Source organism: Gasterosteus aculeatus, chromosome 4, assembly GCF_964276395.1.
Source record: "Gasterosteus aculeatus chromosome 4, fGasAcu3.hap1.1, whole genome shotgun sequence".
Lineage (NCBI taxonomy): Eukaryota > Metazoa > Chordata > Actinopteri > Perciformes > Gasterosteidae > Gasterosteus > Gasterosteus aculeatus.
The window spans coordinates 16304577-16322350 of NC_135691.1; the positions used below are offsets into that span (position 1 = coordinate 16304577).

Below are 17774 nucleotides of genomic sequence, written 5' to 3' on the forward strand. Positions count from 1 at the left end.
GGGTGTGCACGAAATATGACTCATTTCACATTACACACCTGACGCAGTGTTGATCTTGATGGCGGCCGCTTTAAGCCAGCAGGCAATGTGCTGATACGTGATGGTGAACCCAGAGATCCGATCAGCAGCGGCGTGACGAGAAAGCTCTGTTTGGGGAAGCCGGGCCTCAGGTTCTGTAGATTAGATTTGTCAACTAGATGTGCTGAGGCGGCGCGAGAAACAGAGATGCAGATTGCTGTCCGAGCCGAGTCATGAGCGGCCTGCCCGGACTCGCCGAAGAGGAGGACACGACGCGGCGCTCCATCACAATCACACCGACGTGTCTTCTGGAGGCTTTCTGTCTTCATTACTCATCCCCTCCCCGCTTCACTCCCCACATCGCTGGTTCCCTTCTGCGGTTATGACGTTCATGCTAAGATATTTGTTTCCTTATCTCCAGCCTGGGTCTTTTCCCCGGTGATTCATAGTCAGATGCGAACCAGGATCATTACAACCGTCTCACAAAAGAGCAAAACAGCTGATGGTCAGCAGGTTGATTTCTGTCGGCGAGGGTCAACCCAGTGGCTCGCACTCGGGGGGGGGGGGGGGGCTGCGCTGCAGCTGTTGTGCCGAACAGTGACCCCGGGTGGAGTTCATGTCATGTGTGGGAGGTAGTGACAGACTTGTGGTTTCTGTGTCTCTGTCTGGACTGGCCCGCACTGAGCAATCCGCCACATGTTTTGGCTTTGTTCGCAACTTTTGAGCCCGCGTTTCCTCGGCGTGACTTTGCGCTTTCGGGTTCATGGAGGTTTGGCCGTCCTGATTGCACGTTGTGCGCATCCAGCAGGCCAGCCAGAAGTGACAGGAAGGGGGGGGGGGGGCAGATTTCCTCTCCTCCTAATGGAAAACATACTGGAGCATTTCTCCTAAAAATGTCTGTTTTATTTGTTTCATTCCAGCTTCCTTTTGCTTGGATTTCTCTTATTTTAATTGCAGCAGATTCCAGCCCTTTCCACAGGTTCCTCCCTCTCGTGGTAAATGCGGAGGCTCTTGTCGCTGATCACAGCGCCAAGCGATGCCAAGATCGCAGCATCACTTTCGACACAAACACACATCCCACCCCTCGTCGGTACCGCAGCCCTGACAGTGGCAGTCAGCCAGTGGGGAGAAGCCGCCGCCGCCCCCCACCTCCCTAATGTGGAGAAGGGAAGGGCACAGCTCGCTGCTCTACCCCCATTTAGGCGACGCCTATTATTATGCAGCAAAAAATCTTAATGTAATTGCCCAAAAACATCTGTAGGTTTTATGCTTTTTGATCCCCCCTCCCCTCGCATGAAACCGAGTTCATTCTTGTGTTGCCGTAAGCAGAGTTTCATCACATCTGATGTTCATATTTTCCTCAGAATTAATTCATTTTTAGCACTTTTTAAAATTTTTTTATTATAGCTCTGTATATATTGGCATGCTCACGCGTCAAAGTTAGATTAACAATGTTAAACATCGCCGCGCTCCCATTGTCATCGCGAGCCGGTCAGCCTGCTGATTTTCGCAGCGTCGTTCCTTCCGTCATCAGCATCCAGTGCCTGGGAGGACGGCCCGTCTGTGAATGTGGACAAGTCGATGTGTTTGTTGGCAGGCGGCGAGCTACACATGGCAGCGTTCACATGGACGGAGCTCTAAACAGACACGTGACAGTTGCTCCCAAATGCCTCTCCCCTCATTCCTCATATACCTTCTTTTAGGTTTTGTTCTAAAATACCCCGAAAACCACGTCTTTTTTTTCTCCCTGCTTTGCTGAGAAGTGTTTGTTTGCCTTTTAATTGGCCTGCGAGGCGCCCCTCCCCTCCCAAATACCAGTCGAGTTGCCAGGATGCCGACCATAAAGAGGGCGAACGCAGGCAAACACTGCGAAGTCCACAACTAAACGGTCAAGTGCATTAAACCAGCGTACATCTCGGGGGTTTGTTTCCATGTGACACCTGAGAGCTCGGCTCTGTCAACACGGGCGCTTTACCTCAAACCAAAGTCCAGATGACCCCATGGACCAACCATCCTGTGTATGACTTACCGTTTGTCCATCCCCTCGCTCCGTGGCGGTCATGCTGTGTGTGTGTGTGTGTGTGTGTGTGTGGCCTCAATATTGAGAAATGAAAGGAGGTTTGTTGGGTGGCCATGCTGGGAACAAGGTGATGTGTGTTTCCCCTTCTAAACCTTAGAGTTTATGTCACTTGTAAAACCCAGATTGACTGGTTTGTATGTACGGGCGAAGGAAACGGGCTTGTTTATCTTGTGACTGACGTAATTCTGTGATTAGCTCTACGTTTTTATACCTCCGCTCTCTGTCTCGCTCTCTCTCTCACACACACACACACACACACACACACACACGCACGCGGTCAGATCTCAGGCAAACGTCACAGCTGAAATGAGACATGGCCCATCTGAACGCAATTTCCTCCCATTTCCAGCCAAAACAACTGAAAACAACAAGCAAAAAATGCATGCTGACGTATGCAGATAGGAAGGAAATCGATGAAACGCAAACAAGGAGGCAGAGCGGGGAGATGAAAGGAGGCTGGACAGGGCAAGAGGAAGGAATTTAGCACATCTGTTACCTTGGCAGGGCTCTCAATCATGTGCGATGTTGTGGCAGCCATGTATTTGTCTCTAACAAGGCTCACGTGTTTTCACCCTTGGACACACAACAAGTTTTTCAGTTTTGTGTTCTGAAGCTGCACAACAAAAGTAAATGAAAGTTGTCGTGTTTGCTTCGTTTTTATTGTTCGATGTGTAGATTTCATTATTGGCCCTCCTCTCACACTTCCATCAGGAAATATTCAGAGGTTTTGTATTTGCGTCACAGCTCTTGGACGTTTGTGTCTTATTTATGAGTTGTTAGTTTAACAGAGTTCTCAATAAACAGCTCTGGTATGTTTTGCACAAACACGTTTTCTGAAAACCCCTAGAGGGAAATATCCGAGCTGAACCACTGTTTTTACAGCCAATAGGCCGAACTGGAGCAAGATTCTGTTGGAAAAGAAATCAGATTTCTTTCTTTTAAAGCTTTTTTAATGTTTTGTATCAGACTTAATATTGTTCCTGTCCCTTTAGCATTGTTCTTTTGCTTGATTTATTATCTTGTTGGCATCTTGTTAATTCTACATGTCCTCCTCAGAAGATTCAGATTTTTAACTGGTTCAATAAGTCTGAACATTACAAACATTAACACACATTTTTCTTTATCGTTCATCCCATTCTCTCGTTTTAGACCTCGAGGTCTTAATGTGCACTTGCATTATTGTGTCCCTGTTGCCCTGAGACAACCACTCAAGACAAGGATGTCCGCTAGTCACAACACGGTCGCACCAGTCTGCCTGCCCCTCCGTTTCTTTCTCTACCCGTAAATTACACGGAGCGACAGCCACAACCTCTTTGAATGAATCACGTTTGGACAGAAATAACCAAACTGGCACCGATAACAAACCTCTTTTCCTGCTTGGCGAATGTAATTGGGCTTTGGTAAATACCAGCGCTTTTAGATCTCATTGAGTTCTTGTCAGGAATTCCCCGCCAAACTGTTCTAATCATACAGAGCGCGCAGCCGTCAAGAGACACCCCCTTATTTATTTTAACAGCTTTGTTAAACCATTAATGCTCAGGCACATTCCGGCCACAGAGTGATTCATGAAGAGAGAGAGTGGCCGGATGCGGTTAAAAAACTAAAAGAAAGAAAAAAAAATGTTTTAACACAATTACCTCTTAACCTCTTCCTGTTCTTCCCACAGTTGCTGCGCCTGGTGACCGTGTCTGACAAGCGCTGGAGGGCCCGGTCGCGTGACGGTGGAGCGGACGCGGGCAGCGATGACGGGGAGGAGGGGCTGGAGAGCGGCGACTGCGACGACGAGGACGAGTGCAGCGGGGTGTCGGGGCTGGGGCCGCCGCCGAGACGCAAGCGGTTACGCATCTTTGCAGGTTGGGCTCTGAGTGGACGGCACACACGAGCGTGGTCAGAGAACGAGGCGCTGCGTCCACATCGATTACATCACATGAAAAAATGTTGTCCGTTGTAGCTGCTTACTAAGTAAAACGCTCAGTGCACGAAGGGGTTTGGTGTCGGCGTGCGGGGCAATCGCAGCGGTGAGGCGTTGCACATGTTGACACCACTGAGACGCTATGCAGCAGGAGACGTGGCTTCCTCAGGTAGCCACCTCGCCCCGACCTCTCCACCCGCCGAGCCCGCGGACGCGTCAGACGCGCTCTCGCGCCCGAAGCCAAACAAACAACGAGCGAAGCTACAAACCGCCGGGAGAAAAGAAACCAAACAGAGCGAGAGAACAGCCGGGCGGCGGGAACAAGAGGGTTCCGATACGCCGACACAAAGCCGGCGCAGCTGAGCAAACACGGCGGAGGGAGTGGTCCTCCTGTCGGGGATGTTGTGGCAGAGATTTGGGTTCGCCGGGCAGGAGGAGTGGGGGGGCGAGAGCAGGAACCCGGGGTTAACGCAGGAATCCTGCCGGGCCATCGCCTCTAGCAGGCTGGGCCGTGAGAGTCGGATGCCCTTCTCCTACACGCTGCTGTTAGCCCGACTGTACAGTCCGGCTCCTCCGGCCCTCGGGCTGCTGAAGGTTGACACGGCGGGAAATTAGGGTCTGCCCTCCGTCTTCTGGTGTCAGTGAGTCTGCAGGCCCAAACCGCCTGTTGGTACACGAGCCAGTAATGTTTGCAGACCTTGGAGCGGCCCCGCTCGCTTGCAGACACACTGATAGCGGCTGATAGCGCCGTGATGACCCTGCAGAATGCTGACCTAGCCTGCCCCGCCCCCCCCAGCTCAAACAGCGGCTCGGTGGGGGGGTTGAGAGGTCAACCTGCAGAGCATGGGGCCTAATGGGCCTGTCTGTGCTCCTCCACCCTGAGATGGACGAGACAGATCTGGTTTCACAAAGAAGTGGAGCACACGTACACAAGGGCCGGGGGGGGTGACAGGAGTTGAAACAACGAGGTGCGGACAGGATGGCGGCCGAGAGACCCTCGTGGCGTGGCTGTCAACCTGCTGACCACACAGAGGATGTTTTCCCGTAGTGATGATCTACACAGATTCCATAACCTTCTGATCACTGGTGCCGCTCAAACCACATGTCACACACACACACACACACACACACACACACACACACACACACTTCCCCACCGGACCGATCAAACCACGTGCTGCACATTCCCAAGAGCATTCCAGGTCAGGGGAGCTATTCCAGGATAGGGTGCCCTCTCCCACCCCCTCGCCCCAATATACCCCTCGCCCCTGCAGAGCCAGACTGAAACCCAGACCTTAGACTGGTTACAGCTCCCACAACAGACACATCACTCACTGACCTCTCTGGTGTCAGCCGGCTCAATTGGTTCATCAGTTCAATAAATAAAATGTAAAATAAAAACAATTAACCAGCATTATATAACGTCAGCTACCTAACGATTATTTACGCAGAAAATCATCAACTCATCAACTGCCTTTAAGGGAATTGATGCTTAACTTAACTTATTCTGAATTTTTATTATAGTCAAATATATAGTCAGAAAAGATCTACATTCAGACCGACTTAATCATCAGCATAGAAATAGTTTAATTTTGTCTGTGTGTAGTTTTTCTATCCTGTAATCTGTGAGACGGCGCTCACGATGAGGGCTCACCTGTGTCTGTGCTTTCACGCACACCTGGTCTCTGACTGTACGGCCTCTGTGGGGAAACAAAGAGCCTCCATTACACCCCCCCCCCAAACCCCCTCCTCACACTTCACTGCCCATGTCACTTTAAATTTGTACTGTCTTTTTTAGAATACTAATTCTTTTAGTGGATAAAGTTTCTTGACTCCAGTTACTTTCTGGAACTAAATGAAACTCATGGAGGAAAAACGTGGGAATAATCCACAGAAGAGTTCACAGGCTCAATTCTAAACCCCTTTAAAGAGTCTAACTAACTGCCAGACTAGATAATAAATGGGGTTTTCATGCCGTTTTGGAAACATTGAGTCGCTTGAAAAGCCAACAGTCGGTGGACTCTGCCACGGCCCGTCCTCCCAGAGCTCCGCCTTGTCCCCGCTGCGTGCCGTCCCTCGCCGTGCTCAGCAGGAGCCGCGCTCAATGGGCCTCTTGTTATGTCCCCGCTCGCAGACATTCGGTCACTCCGAAGGGAAGGCCGTACTTTTTTTTTTTGTGAGCTCCGCGGCGTTTTATCCGCGCCAGAGGTTAGCAAAATACAACGTTGAAATATTCCCGTAATGTGAAACACGCGGCTTACGGGGAGGAGGCTCCCCTTTCAGCCCTGCTGAGAATTTTCTTTTTTTTCTTCCGCAGCCGGAACAAAGGAGCGAGTAAAAGAAAGAATGAGGCGATGAAAGAATGCGAGGAAAGTACAGAAAGAGACAAAAACACCTTTGAATAACCGTTGATGAGGAATCCTAAACATTCTTTACTCTGAATGTGGGTCCAATTGAAAGCCCTACGTGCCGCCAATACCAGAACCTGGTATGTTAATTGACTGCAGCTGTGACCCCCACACCCCTCGGCACCTGATAGGTGAGTCACTTGGTGACGGTCCTCCACACTAGTGTTTGCCACATGTCTTCATCACAAAAACAAAGGGGGAAAAAAGAGCCACAGCCTGGACACTGTTGACATTAGCTGGGATGCATCCACCATGTAGAACCCCCCCGCCCGCCCCTTCTTTAAAGCTGTAGCTCAACACAGCCGATTAAGCGAGCAACTGCTTCCAGTCACACAGCTGTCCACATGTGGCTTCCAGGTAGAGGGCATGCGTCTCGCAGCTTGGTGTGGGACAGAAGGAAACGGGGCCAGGAGATGCAGATGTGCACAGCGCAGGGGTTTGGGCGGAGGCGGAATCTGGGCGCCCACAAGGCCAGAGTCCTGTGCAGACTTTACACTGTTTGATGCTCATCTGCCCACCTAAATCTAGAGTACATGATCCTCCCACGTATATAAAATAGAAGATGATGGAGTCTGTTTTAATTTCAAGTGCTGACGGATCTACCGCTGTTTCTACAGATGTTTCTCAGCACCACCTCGCACAGGGCCGGCATGGCTGCAGACTCCGTTTTGTTATTTCAGTGAAATGATCAACCAATTGACAAACTATTTGAATTGCTACCAGCCACAAAGCGGCTTGGTTGCGTTAACATTCACTGATTTTACCAAATGTGTTTCTGCAACCATCTAGAGCGAAACTATGATTCATTTTTCCCAGAGAAATGAAAGAGAAACAGATGTTGTTGCTCAGTTTGAGGCGAGAGAGATTGGAGGGGGGCTGCTCATCCTTGTCTGACAAAGTCAACCTTTCAGTAGATTAATGGTCAAGTATTGAATGTGGTCCCAAAATGAAATCTATGATTTTCTTGGTGAAGACTCTAAATTGATGAAACGGTCAAAACCGGGGGGCAGAGGCGGAGATGAAAGGTCGTTGGGTGGTTGTCGGTGGTGTCGGTGGAGAGCCAGATCATGTGCAACATGCTGGACTCGTTCCGACTGACTGTTCGCCGCCTCCTTCCTCCCCAAGCATATAAACAACCTCTATGAATTCAGCCAATCCTCCTCCTTCCCCACCTCCTCCACGCCCCTCACAAAAATAATGAAGCTCGCCACCATCTGTGTCAACAGGCTCGGCCAGAAGGACCTGCCGTCTCTCACGGGAGCCGGCCAAAAGGCCCTGTGTGTCCTCGGTTATTGGTGCTGAGCGCTGTGGGAGTGGAGGACAAGATTGGAGACGGGGGGGAAGGGGGCGGGACACAGGGATGAAGTTACCCTCTTATTGGGCCCTTGTTGGTCTTCTGCCATGGAGCTTTCTCTAATCAATCAGGGGGTTAAACCCCTAAGATTAGCCAGAAGGCAGGAAGAGGAACCCTGGTTTTAATTTCTGTGGATGCAAGCGCACAGAGCCGACCGGGTTCTCATCATCTACGCCAGTGATCTGTTTTGCAGGCCCGTGCACCCCCCCCACCCCCGTGTTTGTGTCGAAAAGCGTTTGTTTGCTCAAGCGCTTTATTTACATTCACAGGCACTTTTTGGACACACTAAATGGATTCCAGGCCCGGTCCTGGGTCATGTCCATCAGCTCGGCTACAGTCCACAAACACTCTGCACACAGCGGGACCATTCTTGAGGCCCCGCTGGCCCCCCTGGCCTCGCTGGCCCCGCCGTTCATCCCGCCGCCGCCATTTTGTAGCATCTTCTCAAAGCCTGTTTGACGGTTCGGGTGTTTTTTTTGCGCGTTAACCCTCCACTTTCCCTTAAAGTCTCTGAACTGTCTTTTATTCTTCCTTCTCTCAGCGTTCTGTCCTTCCATCTCATTCTTGAAAAGCAACTGGACGTCGCATCACAGGAGTCCCGCTGGCAGCAGACTGTGAGCTGCTGGAGGAAACCGCGGGCCGACCACTAAATAGTGCTCGGATAGAGAGTGAAACTCGCCATGTGTACAGTCGGGCCGGCCAAATTGTCACTCCGGGCTGTACTTCTGGTCGGCCGCTCCGCGACAGGAATGCGTTGAGAATTCTGCATGTTTGTTGGCAGGGACGCTTGTTCCACTAACACGCGTCTCAAATCCACCCATCACATTTCTGTCGGCGGGCGGGACCGAGGTTGAGGAGGTAAACAGGCCGTGTGTGGGACGTCAGCTTCGCTCATTCTTGCCAGATAAAGACAGTATCCCAAGAATGCGTCCTTCGGAGGCTCCCTGACCGGGCTGTACCTCTGGGCCAAACTCCAGCGCCGACCTCCTCTCTATCTCTCTGATAAGAACTACCATTGTTCCATCTTCTCACAAACGGCTGTAACCGTGCTCCCTGGCGACCTCTGACCCTCCGGTTACAGGCCCTCTCTGTGAGCCGAGGAAGCTTCCCACCCTGAGCGAACCCCCTTGCTCTCAGCACAGAATCGACTCTTTGTATGTTTGATATGTTATGTTTTTTTATTTTTTTTTACCCCGTCTCCCACGCTCACTCACTTTTCCGCCCTCTGCAGAAGGAGCTCTCGGTCACAATCAATGTGTCCGTTTTCAGTTTTTAGTTCCCCTCGATCTCCTCCACTTTCTCCTCTCGGCGATCATATTAGCTGTTACTGGAAGTGGAGGCTATAAATACGTCGGAGTAAATCTAATTTGAAGGCCAACGGGTGCAGCGTGCTGGTCATCCCCTCCCTGGTTTCACTGGCCATGTTAATTAAAAGGTGTTGACTTGCATTTGTCTCACAAAGCCACAATTTAGAACGTGTCTGAGAGATTGTGTTTCTCCCTTTGGACAGCTGAGTGTATTCCTCTGTTATCAGAGGGCACCCACACATTCCTGTTTTGCTCCATTTCCCGCAAGTCTCATTTAATCACTTCTCTCCTCACCTTTTTCAACTTTTTAAAACTCCATCGTGTCCGTTTACGTCCTCGGCCCTCCTTGGCGTCAAGCCTCCCTGTCTCGCTCTCTCGCCCTCTGGAGTGGGAGGGCTCCTCCGCCTAGAATAACAGTGAGTGTTGTGGAGGTTGGGAGGCCAGAGCAGCTCAGAGGGCTGTTGTAAAGGCCCGGGTCAGGGCCTCCTCTGGGCGTCCCCGTTTGTCTTGGCCCGCCATTCCCAATCTATCCGAGCGCCTCTGCGGTGGACCCGCCGGCCCGAGAGCCGATGCATCCCACGCCGCTCCCTCTGTTCCCCTCGCAGCTCACCATCGGCAGGATGTCTTGACGGAAGTTACAGAATGTGACCGGCGAGCCAATGAACGCATGTCAGCTCCTTATCAGTAAACCTCTGCAAGACCCAATCAATCAATCCTGCTGCTCCCATCATGTTCTCACAGGACCGTTTTTCTGTGGAGGCGGCTCCTCACGGAAGATTTCAAAAACACACACACGTGCGCGCATACATGCATGCACGCAAGCCCCCTCCACCACTAAATTTGCTGAGTGCAATATTTAAGGGAATGGTTTGCTCTGCAGAGATGAGACGAGTGATAAAATAGTTGCTTTACCTCAGAAACCGTAAAATCGTTTAAGCTACTGAGTCTCTAAAACCTAGATCAAATTTGAGCAGCTTTAGGTGTATCATGTGCACACATCGTCTGCCAATGTAGAGGCAATCCAAACCATCTCTCCCATTTCATAAGAAGCACCTGTGTTTGGAGACTTAACATTCCACATTCTTATCTGACCAAAAAAAGGCTTTTGTGCATAGCACACATGTACTGAATAAACTGTACTGGACTCTGAAAGTACACACTCGCCAGAGGGGTTATAATAATGTGTCAACTGGCTCCTGGTGTGCACCTACTTTCAAAGCAATAAGCTGCAGTGAAGAAACTATGAGAATGAGAATGTGAGACGTTGCAAATGAGCTGCTTCCTGTGCTTTATCTGTATCCTGTAATCATCACTTGTGGTTGCAGCGTACTGGGAAATGTGTCTTTCCATTCGCTGCTGCAATTTTTCAAAATAGTTTTCTTGTTGTGACAACTGCACACTGTAAACCACCAGCCTCAAGCACCCAGCACTGCTGAAAACAAAACTCCAGACTCTCTTGCCCCCCTCCCTCTTTCCCCAGTTCTTCTCTGCACAACGCCACACACACACACACACACACACACACACACACACACACACACACACACACACACACACACATGCATGCACACTCCAGCCACTGGTTGACCCGTTAGAGGGATCCAAACAAACATCCGCTTTCGCTGAAAACCGCAGTCTGGATCTTTTTGTCCGAGAACCGGTCATTTAAGAAAACATCAAGTCTGCCGGGCCCTCGGGGACGCTGTCATGAGCGTACGTAGATACACATATAGCACAAAGTAGGCATATCTAACGAGTAACTGAGCCTATTGTATTGGGAAAGTTAAATCTGTACTAGCGGCCATATATTGTTTCACCACATGATCAAACTGAGACTTGACATCGGGCATCATTGCATGGAAATTACATAAGTGTGTTTTTATTATTTATTCGTATTTGTTATATTATTTGTTATATTCTATAAAATAAGGATATAATTTCAACAAAAAGGTTTATAGCAAATGGCTCCTGAGGTGCCAATGACCCCCCCCCCCGACCTCTCTGGGCCCCAGTGCAACAGTACGGCCTGCGCTGTCTATATTTACCCCCCTGGTGACTGACCTACCTGCTCATTCTTAGACCGGTGCCCTAGTGCACCCGATCAATGGGTCGACTGTTGACCTCTCCCCCCCGGGGCCGTAACTGGAGCCTGCCAGGCCACAATCAGGCTTGCAGGGGAGAACTCTAGCAAGGTGGCGTCCTTTGAGGGAGAAAAAGTCTCAAAACGGGCGAGAAGGGTGAGGGCTCGGCTCCCCCGAGAGCACGAGGGCCCGCGTTGGTCCCTATTAATCACAGTCGGGATAGTTGCTCTATTTTTAGCCGTTAGTTATCCATCTCTGCGCCTAATCGTCCCCGCCTGTCCACTGTCCCGGCTCCTCCTTAAAAGGCGCCCGGAAGGAAAAGAGAAAAAGAAGTTTCTGTCCGCCTGTTTGACTGTGTCTGCACGGGCTCAGGTGTATTATTAGTCCCGGGCCGGTGCAGGAGTGTCGGGGCTCTGAGTTTGCATAGTGTTCAGTCCCTGTTGATTTGTATTTAAAGCCCGCAGAACAAGACCCCTCTGTGGCGCTGCTCACGTCGAAGGTAGCGAGAGCGACCGGACATTTTTATCTTTCAGAGCCCCCGAGGCAGGTTTTTTTTCACCTGCGTTATTGGCGCCGTAAAGCACTCTGACACGATGCCCTTACACTTTCACAAACACACAGAGAGAGGACACCCCACTTAGTCATCCGTGCACAAATGCAGACTTCTGTCCCCCCTCCCCTCCCCTGCCCTCCATCTTCCATCCGCAGTGTATATAAAAGCTGGATCGAATTGCACCTTGAGCTTAATTGGCTCGGCAGTACAGTGCGTCGCTGTCGACAGTGACAAATCGTTCTTTCAGAGCCCCGAAGAATGTCTGCCGACTGCCGTGTCAGAGGACACAGGAGGAGGAAAAAAACAGCTAATTGTCCCCCGGCTGCTCGGACGATGTCGTAGCTGCAAAGAAATCCGTAAGAGATGCCAGTCTGAGCTTTTTTAGGGCTCTGTATATTTGCCCCCTGCCTCTGTTTTAAGACGGCTCCCTGGCAGTTAAGGGGCCTTGTGTGCACCGGGGACCCACTAGGAAGGGCCCCGTTCTCAGTGTTTATACTAAAGCAGAGCGGGTCCGACGGCTTTCGTTGGAATCCCGGGCCGCTCCCTCCCACCCGGGAGCGCCCAGATAAGACGGCTAATTCAACGTGGAGTTATCTGTTATTTCAGGAGCTCAGATGTGACTGTGTGTGCGAGAGAAAGTGGGCATTTGTGAGTGTGCGCCCTGCCGCCGAGACGTGTGTGAGGGTGAGGTATGTCAGGAATGCGTGTGTGTGTGTGTGTGTGTGTGTGCGCGCGCGCTCTGCGTCTGGCTCATAGCTGGCGTTCCTACCCATAGAGCAGCTTTATCACAGATAGCCTCCTGCCCTCTCTCATATAACACAACCTTCTTATTTCAGCCTCCCTAACAGCTTTATGTCAGGCGCAGCAGCACAGAATATGTTGCACATGCACAAACACTCACACACACACACACACACAGAAGGAGGAAGGGCTCACAGCTGTAGATGCAGAGCAGCGAGACAAGTGGGAGCAGAGCAGCAGGTGACCGAGATGTCACTTTGCAGTGTAGAACAGATGGAGAAGAGGGAAGGAAAAAGGGGAAATACAGGAGCGACTGGGGAGTAACTCACCTCTTCAACCTTCCATTCATCAAACCAAGGACTTCTGTGGCGCTCTGCCTCGAATCCCCACGGGGAAAGACTCCCGGGTGTCTCCCTGTCCACCGCTAACAAGTCCAGAAGCCAACATCTCTAAGACATTTGCACGAGTATAAAGTAGAAGCCACTGCTTCCAGTCTGCATGCCAGACTCAGCTAGCAGACTCCTGACTTCACAGTTACATTACAGTATTCAAATTCAACTCTCAGCCACTAATAGTGTATTAGCATATTTTTTCCAAATGTGCACTTATTCTTTCACATTCACACACAGCCTGTGGCTGATATTGTGCGTCACCTGACCCTGGTTTGTCTCTGGAGTATTTAACTCCACAGGACTATAAATCCTTCCCAGATGCCTCCGACATACCTTAACTTGTACCTATGAGTTGTCATCATTCACTTTACACACTTTGAATTTTCAAATGGAACTACAAACTACCGTATGTTTGGTGGACTCCCATCTTCTATGGCACTGTTTTAATAAAACTCCCTTAAACGATTAAGTTGTGTCAAAGAGAAGAGAAACAGCAGCCGACATGACTGCGTGGTATACGGACTCTGAGACGTGACCTCATTCAGCCTCTGTGGTTCTTCATTTTCATTTCTTGTTTTCAGCATCTCTCCTCTTGAATCCACATTTCAACACTCACTCCAGGTGAAATATTTGTCGGCGTGATTCTGCGTGCGTCTGCAACAATAACACGCGACATCTGGTTCTATGCGCGGCTCAGAGGTCCTCGTTCTCAGAGTCTTACACTGTTTTTACAGCTGTGTAAGACATCACGCAAAAGGAGGATAGGTGCGCCGCACGTGTTTTTCAGCTCCTGTGACAGTGCTGGTTTTAATTGTCTCAGCGCATGTGTTTCATATTTTTCAATCTCTGTCTCCTCTCAGACCTGGCCGATAACCTGCCAATGGACGACTTCACCTTCCAGGAGCAGCTGCTGACCCCTCACCTGGCCACGGGCGGCGCCGGCGCCGCCTCCTCACCTGCCGCCGAGCTGTGGAGGAGCCGCCTGGTGCCGACGCTCGCTGTGGCGCTCGCTCTGCTCCTGCTCCGCCCCCACTGACCGCTGCATTCTACCACTCCTCACTTTCCTCCCCGTAGGATTCAATAGGAACTCTGTCGAACCGTTTATTGTCTTTTTTAAATTCGGCTCCCAGTGTGAAGTTCAGTGCCTCCTCAAAGGGAGTGTTGAACCATAAATGCTACATTTACTTCATCTCTCTCAGCGAGAACCTATTTGGTTTTATCAAAAAATGACTGTTGGTCCTCAACTAACCTATTAAAGGACAACATACAAACCCACGGCGACGTCTAGATGAGCTGCGGCCCACGCCCACTAGGACCCTTGTGCCCTCTCGCCTCTTCTCTGCTCTCATACTGACTTCCGTTTGAAGACAAGGTTGACGGGGCGCCCTGGTCGTGGCGCGGCCGTGTCATAGACCTGCAGGTGGGGAGCTCCTTGGAGAACAGACACACAGCAAAAACGCTGCCGGTCTGCAACACGTTACTGCCCTGCAGAACCAAGTTGGAAAGAGAAGAAGAAGAAGAAAAGCTTTTGCTGCTCTCGTCTTTGGCAGTGACTGATCTGCTGCCAGGACTGGGCTCCAGCTGGTGGGTTGTTGTCTACTGGTAACCTCAGAGGCTGAAGTGAAACCCTTATTTAAACATGCACAGTAGCTTAAGATGCCCTCTTACTACCTAAAGCCATGGTAGACACTAGTTTTGGAGTTATTGGGAAAAATACCCAACATAAGCTCTCAGCATTTTGTTGATCAATGTTGAGAATGATGCTATTAGCCTTCAATTAACTAGTTGTGAGGTCGAAGCAGAAGGTTAAACTACCAGCACCCTTTTCTCAAGTCCGTCCTCCCCTTTTTGGACGGTTTTGCAGTGTAGCCATTCGTTGACCGTGCTGGATTAGCAGCTTCTTCTGCAGGATATTCTGCCGTGGAATCAGGCCTCCACCACCTGAAGGGACGTGAAGGTGCATTTGTAGAAGAGCCGATAGGTACGACCTCCCTCCAAAATGACTCAGAAAATGATTTGCTGCTGAAAGGTTATTATGTCATTTGTTTAGCCCACTGACACCCAAAATAAATGAAATTCTCCACCAGGTTTAAACCCCCTCTTTCTCTCTCATTGTCTGTGTCCTTGTGATAGCTACATTGTTTTGAGCTGATTCAGTCTTCTCAAGAGGTCACACTCCTATGGTCAGTGTTTGCTTTGTTTTGTAACGCAGATTTTTTTGTATTGTATTTGTAATAGTATAGATGTATGTTTCTCTCTGTTGCTATGTTTACAAAAGAAAAAGTTTATGTAGAAAATGTTTAGCTTTGACACGGCGGAAAAAGCGATGAGTAATGTGTAATATAAATATGTGTAAAATACTTTTGTAGTTGGTTTGCATTGAGCTCACATAGTATCAAAGCCTGGCTTTTGCATTCCCTTATTTGTCCTTCTATTTTCTGTTTGAACCAGAAGTCAGAGGGTTTTTTTTTTTGTAGCATTTGTTCGGTTTGGACTGTATTCCAGCTCTGGTTTCTGCTGGATTCTGCTCACACCAGAACATCCTCTCAAACACACACTTGTAAGCGTCTTGAGCGGTCGCAGAGCACAAAGCACAGGTGTAACTGATAGCAACGGCGATGGCTTGGTTCCATTCAGCTGTGGTCCAGCCAGGGATCCGGCATGAGTGCCAGTTCCCCGACTCCGGACCACATGAGCAGAATAAAGCCGTCAGCAGTTCTTCTCGCTATTGTTTTTGTCATGAGAGATATCTGTGATCAGACGTTGATATAAATTAATGCCCAGTTGTAAAGTCTGTTTTTTTTCCCGGTTAAATGCTGATGTAAAGTACAATGTATAATAAACTAAACATGTTTTAAGGTTGACTGTTTTCTTTGCTGACAAAAGACATGAGGTTTTCTTACTGCACGTGTTTCCTATCAGTTCGGGATGGGAAACTAATAAGCCAAGAATGTACTTTGCCAGGAAAGTTTCCGGACCATGTAATCACACAGCGATGGTGGAGATGTGTGCTATTCTGCAGCATTCCTCAAACATTCATATCAAAGGCAGTTTTAAGAAAATCCTCTAACCTACAACATCAATTAAAAGAGCAGCTCCACATTTAACCACCTGGAAAGTTGGCTTCAAATCATAACATCGTAAAATATCTTAATGATTTAAGATACTAACTCATAAAAAAAGTATTTGTGACAAAATAAGCAACAATTGCTCAACTCTTTACTGGCTACCAGTGTTTGCCCGCATCCAGTTCAAAACACTGGGGCTCACGTACCGTGCTGTGAATGGAACAGGTCCAGTCTACATATTTGTAGCACTTAAATTGTACTTGTAATGGATCTTATCTAAAGCCAGTTGTAAATCGGCGCATTTGATTAAAATTGCACTTTCTTGTTCTTTTGAGTTTGTATCCTTATGTTTGAAATGCACTTATTGTCGCTTTGGATAAAAGTGTCAGCTAAATGACATGTAATGTAATTTAAATCAGGAAAATAACAAACTGGTTTGCAATGAAAAGCAGATTGTACTTTGTTCAATATTGCGAAATCCTGATTGACTAACTGAGCTCTGGAATGTGAAATAACCGATAAACTTTTAGAACTTTGGGCAAAATAAAGTGTGTTGGTGTAAAACTCACGCTGACTTTTAGAGAAAAGAATGCAACCCTTTTATCGCTGTAGCAGACACGCATCACACATAATATGCAGTGGGAGGGCTTCACACCTCAGGACACCTATTATTACAGAAAGGTACGAGCAGGTGTGGTCTCTTGTACTTGTGACCACACCCAACTGTGATGTAGCATTTAGCGGCGCGCCGACCGCGTAATGGGAGCCCAGGCAGGATTTCCATCCTGAACCAAATGCATTTGTAGAGTCTATTCGGGTCGAGGATTTTGAGGTCACCTCAAGTTTTTATCAGAAACGGTCATCTAACACATCTCAAATGTTCCACGGAGTCAAAGACCAGGCCTTTCTTGCTAGACTTTGCACAGCTCTCAACAATCAGGAAAGTATTACTTCTTCAAACAGTTGCTAGTTTGTACACCAACAGCAGCCACAGGACACTGGATTGCAATGCAGCATGTTTTGTGACTTTCCGTGGTGGGAAAGCTCCATTTCTAACTGCATTATTATCATCTTCACTGTTCTCTGCTTGTACATATAATCAACAGCTCCAGTAATTGGAAGAGGCCGGATCCTGCTTCACTTGCCTGTTACTTTCCGCTCCGCGGGTTTTCAGTTGTGGTTGTTTTCTCAGTGTCTCAAGTTTCTTTTCCCTCTGGGGTTTTCTCTCAAATCTATGATAACAGGACGGTAACATCTGAATCCCCCATTTTTACTATAAAAACAACTTTAGCCACTGTAGTTGCCCTGAATCTTAGACGTAGGTGTGCTATCGGAACCTCTCAGGAGGTGTCACTGTTCGATTCCCTCCTGAGGATTCTCATTAAATGTGTATGAACAATGTGTTTAGAAAATATATTTCCAGGTGACGCCAAACTGAGAAATTTAAATAAATGCATGGTTAGCATGGTTAGCATGGTTAGCATGTTTAGCGCGGTTCTCGATAGGAAGGCATGATTACGAATGGTGAGCTAACTGCACAACGAGCTACCTGTTTAACTCCATTCATTTGGATGAGAACACATGGATGTAAGTAGATTCATGTAAATAAATAATATCATATTTTTTTGAATGTGGCAGTTTCCATGTTGACTGAAAAAATATGTTGGCGGGACAAATATGCCACTCGCTCCTCAACGGTTGAAGCAAGATAAAACGAAATAGCTTCCCTCCCAAGATAAATAACTTTCTATTATTTGATTTACTTTGTCAGGCTAGTTTCACAATAGAAAATGAAGAGAAAACACCAGAATTGTATCATATATTTTTCTGGGGTTGTCTCTATCAACTGTAGGAATAGTG

The 17774-nt window shown here is 48.7% G+C and overlaps 1 protein-coding gene across 1 annotated transcript in view; it reads left to right on the top strand.

The window, feature by feature from the left end:
• gpc3 (glypican 3) overlaps window positions 1-15704 on the top strand; it is an 83453-nt gene extending 67749 nt beyond the window's left edge. The window contains exons 7-8 of the mRNA XM_040174621.2: window positions 3765-3951; window positions 13707-15704. Of these exons, the coding sequence (XP_040030555.2) occupies window positions 3765-3951; window positions 13707-13882 (363 nt within the window). The 3' untranslated portion in view covers window positions 13883-15704. The remainder of the gene's footprint in view (window positions 1-3764; window positions 3952-13706) is intronic.
• The last annotated feature ends 2070 nt before the right edge of the window (window positions 15705-17774 follow it).